Source organism: Blennius ocellaris (genome assembly GCF_963422515.1).
Source record: "Blennius ocellaris genome assembly, chromosome: 18".
NCBI lineage: Eukaryota > Metazoa > Chordata > Actinopteri > Blenniiformes > Blenniidae > Blennius > Blennius ocellaris.
In genome coordinates this window covers 10,384,108-10,397,059 of record NC_137667.1, presented here as the reverse complement: position 1 = coordinate 10,397,059, position 12,952 = coordinate 10,384,108, and the positions used below count along the sequence as shown (strand labels likewise).

Genomic DNA, 12,952 nt, shown 5'->3' with positions numbered 1-12,952 from the left:
TCATGGACGATTTTTACTTTTGCTTTGTATATTGTGGTTACGTTTACTTCCTATATTTGCATTTTTAATTGGATAGGTAACTGTTCAATAATAAGTGAAATTCAACCATTTTTTGTGTGAAACAAACAAATGTAGAGATTTGATCATTGAATCAGAGTGCTGGAGCAGGCCTATTGCAACAACGGTGTGATGAAACATGGATTATGATGATTACAAACCATATTGTGAAGAAAGAGGTGTGGTCTCTTTATTGCTGTAAAACATGACTGGATCCTCTTGAAAACATGTGAACTCTTAATAAGGTTAAACTAATTCCTGAAACAAAAGAAATTATCTTATACCATCTTTGTACTTCAAAAGTCTGTTTTCTTGTAGTTGTTTTACTTTGAGAAATACCTTTGTAAATCTAAACTATCGTTCTTTTGAGAAATAAAAATATGCTGGGAAATCAAATAATGAAAATCTTTTTTAGCAGATTCAAAACAGGTTTATTGTCATAACAATAGTAGTCGGCATCAACAATCTCAACTGGAACAGTCTTCTGTTGAGATTCACTATTTGAATCTTGTCTTGTCTGTCAAAGCCTCTTGCATCAACAAATCATCTTCACTTCAGCTGCCAACAGCACATGCAACACCACAGCCTGTTGGACACATTTACAACTACAGCAGATTTCAAATGAGCTGAACCATAACTGTATTTCAGGAGAAATTCCCAGTTATACGTTGGATATGACGTGAAAATATCCACTTCTTGCTTGAACTTTTCCCCAAAATCTGGCAGGTAGATTTTTATTTTGCTGATATATGGGATTTTGTCCATGCAGGCCCATGCACTGGTGCTGGACGAGGAGTTTTGGTGTGCTCAGACTTGAGCACTGAACTCAGGAGGTGTCTGAGGGAACATGCCCGAAGCCTTCGCTCTCTCTCACCAGGGCCCGCTCCAGGATGACTCGACCCTCCTTGTAGCGCTGACTTTCTTCAGTGGCGAACTCGTACATCCAGCCCAGCTTACTGTTGCAGTTCTTGCAGCTGACATCCCTCACCATGTGTCTTCCTGTCAGCATGACTCGGTCCTGCACCTCGCTGTGCTGCAGATTCACCACCTGAAGGTTAGAACATCACATGTTTATCGCCACTGCAGGTAATGGCTTTTAATAGAGCTGCAAAACTGTCATAGATGCAAAATGAGTTCAAGTTGATTAATCCCGAACAAACAATATCTTGAAAAGAGTTTTTGTTGGGATCTGATCAATCTTACAATAAATCATCATTACTGTTAGTTTTGTGTGCAATTTAGCTTTATTGTGCTACTTATTGTGCTACAAATTAATTTGTCAATATGTAATTCCATCAATTCATCTCTTACACAGGGTTATGGGAGGATGACGTCAAACACAGCTGGGATTAGAAGAAGGCAGGGTACAACAGCACACGTCGTCAAAATGCTAAATGTCTTCATAATGTTAGTTTTGTTAGTGTGAAGATGGCACAAACACTTGGCTATTTGCATTTAGAAATGCTGCAGACACAGGGCAAGTGGGAAACTGTCTCATGTGACTTGTGGGCACCTTGTTGAACAGGAAAGCTCGGCCAGTGGCTCCAGTGAAGCGTGTGGAGATGAGCTCAGCCCGGTTGGTCAGTATGGTGTCACAGTTGGCACAAGAGAAGAGACGAGTCCCTCCAATGTGATCCAGAAAAATTTTGCCCATTTTATCCAACAGCAAGAAAAGCCTAGTGGAAAGAAAGCAGCAATGTTCATGAAGTTTCTCACAATTGTAATAGAGTATAGTCGTGAGTCATTGCTACTGAACAAATCTTTTTACTATCAAATAATGTGAAAGTAAATAGAACAAAATAAATATATCATAATGATTAGAGACATTTTGCTATGACAGTTCAATTAAGTTTATTGTTTCTTTAGCAAAATTAGTAATTATGTGATGTTTGCAATCTAACTATCATCCCTGAATATCTTTTGTAGTATAAAGCCACCGCTTATTAAAAGCTTTTTATTTGAAAAATCTAGAATTCCTTATAGTTCCAGTATTATTGCTTGTATGGCATGATGGGCCTGTAGAAAAAAAAACCCAGTACTTAAATATGTGCTTTATTAAAATAATACATATAATGTTTTTGTATTATTATAAAAGAGATACATTCTTGACACTTAAAAGTACAACTGTTGCTGTTTTCTTCTTTTTGTCATTGTTGATCATCAATGTTTAGTTATAAACAAGCTGCAACTAATTATAATGTAATCACTTGAAATGAAAGCAACGAAATCAATTGATGTCCAAATTTACGAGTCACCTGAAGGCATCACCAGGCCTGGCTGGTATGTCAACACGAAGCCCACACGCTTCTATCTCATAATAAACACGGAAATAGATTTAATTCAACAACAAAACCGAGCCAAAACATCTAATGTGCTCTGACTGAGACGTGATCGGAGGATGTATAAAAGCCACATCGAATCACACAAACAATAGACAAACCTCGCACCGTTAGCGGAGAAGACGTCAAAGAAACCGGAGTTTCGGACGTGGAAACACGCGAATTTCCTCTGGTTCTCGACTTCCACAATCTTTCCAAGTTCCGTCTGCTGTTCGTATCTCCACACAGACGAGGTGAGCCGCGGTAAAGCCAGTATTCGTCTCTGAAAAACACGGTAAACTAACTCGCCCCGAAGTGTATTACGGTCTTTGTCTCTACAGCAAGCAATACGGTATGAACGTAAGACGTGACGTCAGCGCGTAAACTGATCACATCGCCTCAGTGTGATTCATGAAATGTTTTCCCTCATGATTTAATCATTGATTACAATTTAAAGTAAAACAACAACAAAAAAAACAATTCAGTGAAAAATTAGACCAGATACCCATGGATTTTACTCTGAACAGACTTTGGTTTTTGTTGGAATCACCAAATGGCTTAATTTATACTGGTTTTGATGTATGTTTTCCACTTCTTTGTTAAATTGGCTTGTGTAGTTTTTTATAATAATAATAACAATTATAATAATAACTTTATTTCACAAAGTGCTTTGACAGTCAAACACACAAACATAAAACACCATCAGTCAAGACACGAGGAAACAAGCAATCAATATAGTAATAGACTAAAACTATTAGGTGCTGTAACATTATTTCCTGACGTTCATACTATTTTTATCATTTTCCCACCCAACACCCTCTTTATTTACATGTGAAAATATATTGACGTAGTGCATCAATGTTTTTTTTGTTTTATTTACAATTATAAATCTGAGTAATACAAACTCATTATGCAAAGGATGGAATTTCAGTTTTTGGAAAATTGTGTTGTGCAGATTTTCTTTCCAACCAAATATCATATTTCAAACAATAATGTTAACCCTTTTGTTTTAGAGATGTATAGGATTGTGGCTGATGGATGTTTGCTGACAGGTAAATATGGATCAAATGATTGTCCACTATCAAAGTTACATATTATTGGGAACATATAGTCAATAGAAGTCTCATAAATCTACAGAGCTCAACCAGCCTTAATTCAATAGGTCAAAGATCAGATTATCTAATGATGTATCTTTATATTTGAGTTATAATGAACACTGTCTATTTACAGTCCATTCTTTTTCAAATAGAGTAAGCTGTTAAATGTGTTTTTATCACTTCCAAAAATATTACTGAACTAATTGAACTTAAACAATGATGTTTCAGTTGCTGTTGATTTTGTTATAATGTCGCCTCAAAAATGAACACATGACAACGTGCATTGTACAAAAACAAATTTATTGTAACAGTATTAGTATATTATACAAAATAAAGCATACATCAACTGTATAAAAATACAAAATCTTGATGTGTTTCAGTCTCCTGGTCATCCTAAAATGTTTGATAAACCAGAATAGCATTGAGAAACTCAACATGTCGTCAGTTCCATCTGTGTTTGGATGATAAACACTTGAAAAACACGTGTTCGCCATCACATTACGTTCATGCAGTTTAAAAGCATTAATGACACAACGTAAGCGCTGATCCTGTGATATATAATTTTTTTGTTTCAACCGCCTTTGTTGAAAATAAAATCTGTCAGAAATAGTGCTTACCAACAAGGAGATCAAAAGACGACTGATACAATGACAAAACAGTTCATTGTCACATTTGAACCTCTTGTCAGTATGTAAATTGCGGTACCAGTGGCTTTTTCACTGTTAAAACAGACCATGTTAATCCATTTAAGAAATAAACTGTATTTACATTGAAGAATGCATTTGCTGCAAGTAGAAAACAGATTATAACACAAACCCTTAAAAGACAGCCAGTCGAAAGCTAAACTCTATAGCTGCCTGTCGGAAATATTCGGAAATGAGAGAAGAAAAGTGGAGCATCATACGACTATCCCTGCCCACGTCAGAGCTGAGCTGCTGCTCGCTCAGACTCCTCGCATGAGGTCTGGGCTCCAGTGAGGTAACGCCAAGCAGCGGCTCAAAACCCACTTCACATCCTCTCTGTGACTTAAGCTTAGGCACAATTGCATATACCAGGTGTATGAAAATATAAAATAATCTATGAGGAATCATGGGGAAAATGGTAATTATGCTAATATCTTAAAACATGCTTTTATGCTCTTTTTAATATAACATGGCATAAAGAAAAGCTTATACATATAGTTGTGTATCAACAGTCAAATACGCGTGTATTTTTCATGGTGACCCATAATGTAGTAATCAAAGCTTTAAATGTAAGAAAATCCCTGAACTGTATTGTTTTTTTTTTGTTTTGTTTTTCTCGTATTCATTGCATCTATCGCTCATGTTTTTGTCTCTAAATGTTTCTGTCGCATGGGATTACAAATTCAAATTTAAATTCTAAAAAAAAAATGTGTTTTACACTATTTGTAAAACTTGTGGCTTTGTCTTTTTTCCAACCTTCATTAACATAACTGACAAATAGATTTCCTAAATTTGGCTACAGTGCAGCTACAATCCCCGTGAGACGACTGTAGGCAGACATTTAAGCTTCTGCTTTGTTCTTGGAGTGATCTGCATGAGCCAGGCTCTCTTCATTTTCTTCCTCCTCCTCGGGAACCTGGAAACACAAAACACAACATATTTGTAACATAGTGAAATAATCCAAAATCACACAGTTGCAATTTGCAGACCTTACTAACAGAGTTCAGAGACAGACTAGGTTTTTGTTTAGTTTTTTTAATGAATGAAACTCTGCCTGACGCTGAGATTCACATCAATTTATTAGGACCTCAAAATTCCTCATTCATCAATGATTATTCTGCTGCAAGCGAGAAGCTCAAGAGTCACAATGTACAGATAATATTCATAAGAAAGTTGATTTCTTACCTCCCAGTAAATAGAGTCATCAAAGCAGTTCTGGTCTGGAGGTTGTCCCCAGAAGGGCAGCCTCATTATTAAACCTATACAGAGAGGATGATTCGCTTGATCACTCACATTTGCCGTCTTGTGAAATAATAATATCAAGCATGGGAATTTACCAGTAATGTGACACATTTATAGTGTTTGTCTCCATTTACCTGTAACAGCACCCCCGACCAAGGCAAACCCGAGGGACGAAGCCAAAGCAGCAGCTTGCATGGCAGCACTACCACTGAAATAGAAGAGAGAAAAGGGTTTTTATTCAGTTGACAAGTTAGTTAAAGCTGCAACAGTGTTTGGTGTGTGCTTGTATCATCATATGCTAAATGTATGGTGCATGAGATGGTCATTACCTGTCACTCTTGCCCAGAGCCACAGCTACAATACCAGCCAGACCGCCCAGGATGCCAGGCATGCCATGCAGATTGTGGACACCGCAGGTATCCTGGATACCCAGGTTGGATGCCAGGATTGGCTGCAGAAGAAGGAGGAAAAAAAATCCTATAGTGTCCAACTGATTTCATTTATTTCGAATGTCAATTTACAGCTTGAAGTTCTGCCCTGATATCACCAAATATAGAGAATTACAACACGTGTTTGCCTGATTAAAACCTCTTTGGTGTTGTATTGATTCTTTGGCAAATAAGAATAATTATTACCCGAACTAATTAAATAAAAATAAAAAAACAGCAGATTGTGGAAACATGTCCTTACAGCTTCCCAGAATGACGAAATAAAAAAAAAAAGTTTGTATTTGACTGGAAGCAGAGTGAAGAATGATGTTTAAACAGCTTTCATACAGAATAAAGTAAACTAAAATATGAATGAATATGTGCAAATCTTACCTTTTGAGAAACTAAAATAGAATCTCGAATATTTATATTTAAATGCATAATGAGGAAATGTTTTTCATCTGAAATACATAATCATTCACCTGGTATTTCTGTTGGAAATTCAAAGAACATATGTCTTTATTTACTACCTGATTTAGTATTTCTATCACTATGAGTGGAAGATTTGTAGTAGTTCAGAACTCAGTATGGACTGGTGATAGAAATTTTAAAACATTTTCTTTTGAGATTTATTGCCTGTCTCAACAAAATAGATCAGTTTTAAAGCAATCTCTATTTTCACTCAAGCCTGTTAACTACAATGATGTATGTTGATGTTTTATTTGTACGTCTTCATATTTCCACTCACGGTGAGGAACTTGAAGCCAAGGGTAGAGATGATGCCAGCCACCAGTCCAATCAGCATGGCCCCAAATGGTCCAATGCTCATATCAGCACATGTTCCCACTGCAACGCCTCCAGCCAAGGTGGCATTCTGAATGTGCACCTATAGAGAAAACAAACATTGACACAGTTGACTCAAACTGTGTGTTCCAACTCATTAAACTGTCTTAACTGGAAAAGAAAAGGTGCCTGACCATGTCCAGCTTCCCTTTGTGCTCCACCAGGCTGGAGATGGCGTAGGCAGAGAGCACACAGGCAGACAAGGAGAGGTAGGTGTTGATCACAGCGTGGAACTGATTGAAGCCCGGCTCAGCTATGGCCGAGTTAAAGCTGGGCCAGAACATCCATAAGAACACTGTTCCTGTAGTAATAAAGAAGCTTGCGTCAAAACGTTCTGTAAGTGAGTCAGTCCTATTTATGGCCACTAGATGGCAAACGTGTGCAGGAGACCAGTGAAGGTCAATTACTGCCACAAACATGACTTATCAGGACTTTATTTTAGGAGTTAACAGCCTCTTACCAATCATAGCAAACAGATCAGAGTGGTAAACAGATCCATCGTTTTCATGTCCGTTTCTTAAACCTGGTCGGTAAAGAACTCGAGCTACAGCCAGGCCGAAATAGGCCCCGAATGCATGGATGATCATCGACGCGCCAACATCATTAGCCTGTGAAAGAAAACATGAATATAGACCCCTGAATATAGTACTGAATTTAGCTTGTGTGTCACACACAGACACACGAACTTACATGGAGAATTTCAGCCACCAGGTGTTCATTGATGGAGAAGATGGAAATCTCTAGTATGGTCATGATGAGGAGCTGCACAGGGCTGGTTTTACCCAAAACGGCACCAAAGGAGATTAAGACTGTAGCTGTGCTGAAGTCTGCGTTGATGATTCTGTAGGAGAAGGAGAGATGTGTGTCAAAAGGGAAGGAGAATAACCAAATAAATTTTGCCAACTCCTAAAGTAAAAAAAAAAATCATTTGGCAGCGGGTGTTTGAATGCATTTTTGTCCATTTGAAACCAACATGAGCAGGACGGTCATACTTGAAGATGTTGATTTTGATCTTGCCGTCGTCCAAGCCCCAGATGCCCTGCATGAGGATTCCCCACTGCAGGCCGAAGGCGGCCAGGAGGAGGTTGAGGCCCACACTGCTGAAGCCATATCTCTTGAGGAACGTCATCAGGAACCCAAAGCCGATGAAGATCATGACGTGGACATCCTGAAACACTGAAGAGCCATGGAAGGACGTCAGCTCATACGGTGACAAAGTCATATGTTTTTGCTGTGACGATCACAATTTAAACTCAGTTAACTTTGCACGTCAAATTGAATCAGAAAATACACTTAATGATATGCAGTCAACCTATTACAACTTTGTCCTCTCAGTGATTTATTGAACTGCTATTGAACTTCACAAGAGTCGTTTCCTCATCAACAAGCGCTGTTATTGTCTGACCAGAACTGCAGGAAGAGCAATTTAATCAGGCTGCAAATTGCATTCATGGAAAATTCCCCTACTTTTCCTGTCAGGTTTATGACCATCTAATGTGTTTCTATGAAGTACATACGATCTAAGCAAGCTCGGACTTACAATTCCTGGACCTTTATCTCTGAGAACCATTAGCAAAAGGCATTCGGTTGAATAAAATCCTGTATTATTGTGGTTATTTTGCAATGTTATCAAGTGTAACAACACAGAGAAAAACACAAGACATTAACAGGGATACACTCTGAGGTGATCTGGGTTCAGGCCAGTTACTTTGAGGACGATTTGTTCTGAACGGCTTTCCAAGAGTTACCAGGAAGTGGAAGTCTTGTTTACCAAAACTTGAACCTTGACGTGATTATGTGGAAAATGCATCAGGGTGGAGGTACGTGCAGGCTGGAAAACAATGTGATGTTTCCACCGTGTTATAAAAAACATTATTACTAGTACTACTATTGCTTGATTCAGCCAAGTCATTGTTCATCTTGAAAAAGACCATAGAACATTTAGTTTGTTTAGTTGTTATTTGTTTAATAACCACTTTACATAATTTAAGAGGCTCTATCAGTAACAATAGGTCATACAGTGGTTTAGAGATTCGTGCTCTCATGTCACGTGATTGTTTCTCTGTGTTTTCCCTGTAATTAACTGGTGACCTGTCCCGGATGGAACTTGACTCAGAAACAATTTTAGTTCATATAAAGTTATTTAGCTCATTGTTATCCTTAGCTAAGGATTATGTTGGCCTTACTTTTCAATATGTCCATCACATCTATCTTCATTGGAAGTGGTTCATCTTTAAAAGGGTCCACTCTGAGGACTTCCACAAATGTTTACCAGCAGCTCATATGGACAGTCCAGACTAAAGATAAACTAGAAAATTTACTTTAGTTTTCAATTTTCATGGCTACCATATACATTTTCTCACAAACTTGGAATAAGTGGGTGAGTGAAGTAGTATTTAATGTATAAAATTAATATAAACAAGGATACAATTATATACAAACAGTAATATAAGAAATTTACATACAATCGAACTTGCACAACTGACCAAAACAATGTTTCCAATACATTTATTTTATGGCGGTTTTAGCACCCTGTATTTACATAAAATCTTTATGACTGAACACCACAGTCCTCAAATAGTGTTTCATTAGGACTGAAATGTCCCCTTAATAAAACGTACTGCAGGTATGTTCAGCATCAGCATGTTTATGTGACATGTTAACATGTATTTGCTTATTTATTTAAGTTTATTTGAAAAAAATGTGGAAAACACCAAATGGACTCATGCAAATTATTGGAACCTTCACCCTAACCCTATTATTGGATTATTCCTCTATGTTTTACACATAACAGTCTCAACTCTCCAATTGTTTATGTGAGTGACTTACGAAGAGCAAAAACATTATTCATTATTTGTTTCTGTATATGTTTATATTTCCATCAGTTTTCAATAATATATAACACTCTTCGTGTATTACATATTGCATGCTTGTATTTAAAATGCAGCAGCTACTGAATGAAAATATCAGGAAGAATAAACCCATCCACACCTATTCATCTGCGATATTTGCATATAGAGGATGTCAGCATATTTTCACACATCTTCTGGTACTTTAGTGAAGAAGGAAAATAAAACTAAAAAACCCAGTGAGGACCACTGAAGTGGAAGAAAACATCTGCTAACAGTATATTCTTGCATGAGCCAAGAAACAATTTTTTTTTTAATCTCATTAAGATCCGACAAAAATACATCCTGGTGTTTGTGATGTCATCTCATCATCTCTGTAATATAAATCACAAGGTTTTTTTCTTTTTTTTTTAAACACAAGTAGCAGATATTTGCACCAGCTTTCAGCTTTCTGCCTGGGCTCTCATTTTTGGAGTTGTTTAGTAGAGGACCCAGTTGGCCCTCTACTTGCTCTTTGACCCCTCTCTGTTTCTCATCTGGGTGACTCAGATTTGCTTTCCATGTAGTCTGAGCTTTTTTATTGTGAACAGGAGCTCAAGGATGAGGATGAGATAGAATTGGAAAGCAGCGTTGCTGGCACCACGCCCAGATGTTAGGTAACATTTAATCCTCAGAAGAAATGGAGGAGAGAGAGAGAGAGCGAGAGAGAGAGAGAGAGAGAGAGAGCGAGAGAGAGAGCGAGAGAGAGAGAGAGAGAGAGCGAGAGAGAGAGAGAGAGAATCCCCTCAAGAGCAATTCTATTATTATAGAACTGATACAACCAGTGCAGAATGATTAATTATTAGTTTCTATTGATTATTTTCTTTTAAATACTGGTGTATTTCCTTTATAGCAACTCATCTTGTGTCACAGTCATGACGTCTGGTTTGTTTCATAATATCACACAGCCAGAAAATGTTTTTGTCACAAATATTTCTTTTTTAACTGATTTGTTCCACAATAATAAAAACATTATATATTTTACTGGCTCCACTACACATTATTTTGCTTATCAATTCTGCTTTAGATCCATAATTGCAGATGTCTGGTATGCATGGAACAGAGGTTCTCACGTTGCATCTGAAATTGAAGACATGCTCAAGCTCACTCCCGCCACACCCAAAGCACTCGTGGAGTCAACCAGCAGTTCATTGCAGCAGATTTCTTCATGAAGATAACTGGTCAGCAGGCAAAGAAGTCACTTTCACTCACAAAAGAGTTTCAACAAAATGACCTTTACGTTCACAATTTATGGCTTTACATGCTGACTGTTTTTTCCTGCGATGGCTACCACCTGTGTTTGTGCATTGTTAGCTCTGCTGGACACATACATTTGAATCACATGTGACCTCCTCTGTGTGAGAGCTGACACTTTTCCCTGCAGGATCCCTTTGACATCTCAGCTGTTTGAAGAGACTTTGAGACAGACAAGAATGCAACCCCATGACTCCTCTTATTGCACTCAGCAGACCTTCCTTGCAAACAGCCCCCCAAAAAATCTTCAATGTCAGTAATTGGAAAATTAGATCCTCAAAATAGAATTTGTGGTATCTCAATAAAAAAAGAAACATATCTATTTATTTGTGTATGCATTTAATGGGCTCACAGCACTACAGAGTCTAAGAATAAAGAACCAATGCTCAGAAACCTTATACGACTGTATGTTTGTAACTTTATTTAATTGAAATAAACTTAATTTGAATCCGGCTCTCCAGGTGTTTTCTCTATTTTTACAAATATATTTCCCCAAACAACAATCAATACCAGCTGTTCATATTTTTCAACCAAATTTATCGATTAGAAACGGAGGCATCAAAAGCAGGGCCTCCTCAAGCACGCAGGTCTTGGTGGACTTACTTGGGTAGAGATCCATGCGGACCAGTTCAGGGCGAGTCTCATTGGAGGGTTCTTCATGTCCATGTCCGTGCCCGTTCCCGTGACGTGTCCCATCATCATACACCACGAACACCGCGAACAGGATGATGGTGATAATCTCAAAAGCCAAGGCCACGATGGGAAACTTCAACCTCATGTTGGTGGCGTACGCTGGCATGCTGAGACGAACTCTGGTTATCTCTCGCACAGTCACTCACACGCTCACCAACGCTGCCTGTCTGCCCCTATCTGTCTATGGGAGGCTGGACGGTGTGAAGGGAGGGAAGAAGGCAGCATCTGGTTTTAAACTGATGCAGGTTTCGTGGTGACCAATGGCAGGGCTGAAGACTGGGGCCTCGCCAGTCAACACCCCCCTCGTGCACCATGCATACATGGGATGGGTTTCCTCTGTGGATAGCGGAGGGGACAAAGCAAAACACAAATATAATGACACCCGGCCAGTGGGCGGACATGAGAAAAAGACTTAATGACTGCTCCTTCCCGCTCATTTTTCACTGTCAAGTTATGTTTGTTGACTTGACATGACTTAACTTCAGACTGATCTTTTGCCACCACAAAAATAGAAATAAAGACTTTTAGCAAGCTATGTTGTTATTGTCTTTTTACAGTCCAGTTTCTCTTTCATTCACTCTACTGATCATTGTTCCCCTATTTTAAATTCTCCCATGACAATAAAGCATTTTACTAGTTTTTTTGACTCACGCACCTCCAGCTTCCTAAACATAAAAATAAAAACATTGCTTGATCACAACAAGCAAAGTCTTGACTTCAGAGGTAGATTGTACAAAGGCGAAGGAAACCAACCACGAAACACTTGTCGTTATCAGCTGTTAACAAACATTTTGAAAGTGCTGCAGAGTGTAGAAAACATGCGCAGGAAACATATGTAGTGTGAAAAGAAACCACTAAATTGTGTGAAAGCAATAATGTGTTGTGATAAAAACAGATAAATTCTGCCATGTCAGTTATAAAATAAGGATTTGTTGTTCATTACTGCCATAGATTCAAAAACCAACCAAGAATGTAACACTGACTTAATACAGTAGTGTAAAAAGTGCATTACATACAAATGATTGGTTTTCAGGTTTGAGTAGAAAGTCACATGAAAAACTCAAAAACTCAAATATCTCTGCTTTCCCACGGAGTCCTTCCATAGCGGCCTCTTTGGAGCTCGGCGAGTTGTGTAATGTTGCCTCACCAAATGCTGCACATTGTCATTCCACATATGACCTCTTTAGACACCGTGTGTAGCCGTGCTCATGTTTCTTCACAGTTTAGGTCCTTCACTACCGAGTCTCCTCTTCCTTTCCCACTGGAAACAGTCCAAGTGTACGTCAGCTCTGAGCAACCCGTGCCTTCTGATCCAGTAAGTGGCTCCCACTGTGAGGGCAGCGACGATCTGAGGCCTCTCGCCAAATTACCTCTAGCCAGAGGTCCTGCGTTGAGGCCAGGAGCTTTGTGAATGAGCGGAGTAGGTAATCATTGCCAGCAACACATTTG

The 12,952-nt window shown here is 38.5% G+C and overlaps 2 protein-coding genes across 3 annotated transcripts; both read right to left on the bottom strand.

Moving 5' to 3' along the window:
* Positions 1-537: 537 nt before the first annotated feature.
* Positions 538-2,668, bottom strand: LOC308143548 (protein yippee-like 5). 2 transcript variants are annotated; one of them, XM_080514398.1, is made up of 3 exons: positions 2,498-2,668; positions 1,571-1,733; positions 538-1,105 (listed from the first exon to the last, which is right to left on the bottom strand). In XM_080514398.1, exons 2-3 carry the CDS (start codon positions 1,709-1,711, stop codon positions 884-886), a joined length of 363 nt encoding a protein of 120 aa, XP_080370524.1. In that variant the 5' UTR covers positions 1,712-1,733; positions 2,498-2,668; the 3' UTR covers positions 538-883. The 2 variants fall into 2 exon arrangements, with proteins under 2 accessions (XP_080370524.1, XP_080370523.1); XM_080514397.1 differs by having other exon boundaries at positions 2,505-2,668.
* Positions 2,669-3,753: 1,085 nt separating this feature from the next.
* Positions 3,754-11,694, bottom strand: rhag (Rh associated glycoprotein). Its single transcript, XM_080513694.1, has 10 exons — positions 11,414-11,694; positions 7,661-7,844; positions 7,359-7,509; positions 7,129-7,276; positions 6,803-6,969; positions 6,574-6,711; positions 5,727-5,848; positions 5,532-5,605; positions 5,341-5,414; positions 3,754-5,071 (listed from the first exon to the last, which is right to left on the bottom strand). Exons 1-10 carry the CDS (start codon positions 11,607-11,609, stop codon positions 4,997-4,999), a joined length of 1,329 nt encoding a protein of 442 aa, XP_080369820.1. The 5' UTR covers positions 11,610-11,694; the 3' UTR covers positions 3,754-4,996.
* Between the last annotated feature and the right edge of the window lie 1,258 nt (positions 11,695-12,952).

What these genes read in the sequence shown, in the direction of transcription:
- rhag (XM_080513694.1), bottom strand. Translation starts at nt 11,609, where the DNA reads ATGCCAGCGTACGCCACCAACATGAGGTTGAAGTTTCCCATCGTGGCC. An exon ending in CCGCATGGATCTCTACCCAA is followed by an intron (nt 7,845 to 11,413) that starts GTAAGTCCACCA and finishes ATGGCTCTTCAG; the next exon opens with TGTTTCAGGATGTCCACGTC. An exon ending in TTGGCTTCAAGTTCCTCACC is followed by an intron (nt 5,849 to 6,573) that starts GTGAGTGGAAAT and finishes CTTCTTCTGCAG; the next exon opens with CCAATCCTGGCATCCAACCT.
- LOC308143548 (XM_080514398.1), bottom strand. Translation starts at nt 1,711, where the DNA reads ATGGGCAAAATTTTTCTGGATCACATTGGAGGGACTCGTCTCTTCTCT. An exon ending in GAGCTTTCCTGTTCAACAAG is followed by an intron (nt 1,106 to 1,570) that starts GTGCCCACAAGT and finishes TCTAACCTTCAG; the next exon opens with GTGGTGAATCTGCAGCACAG.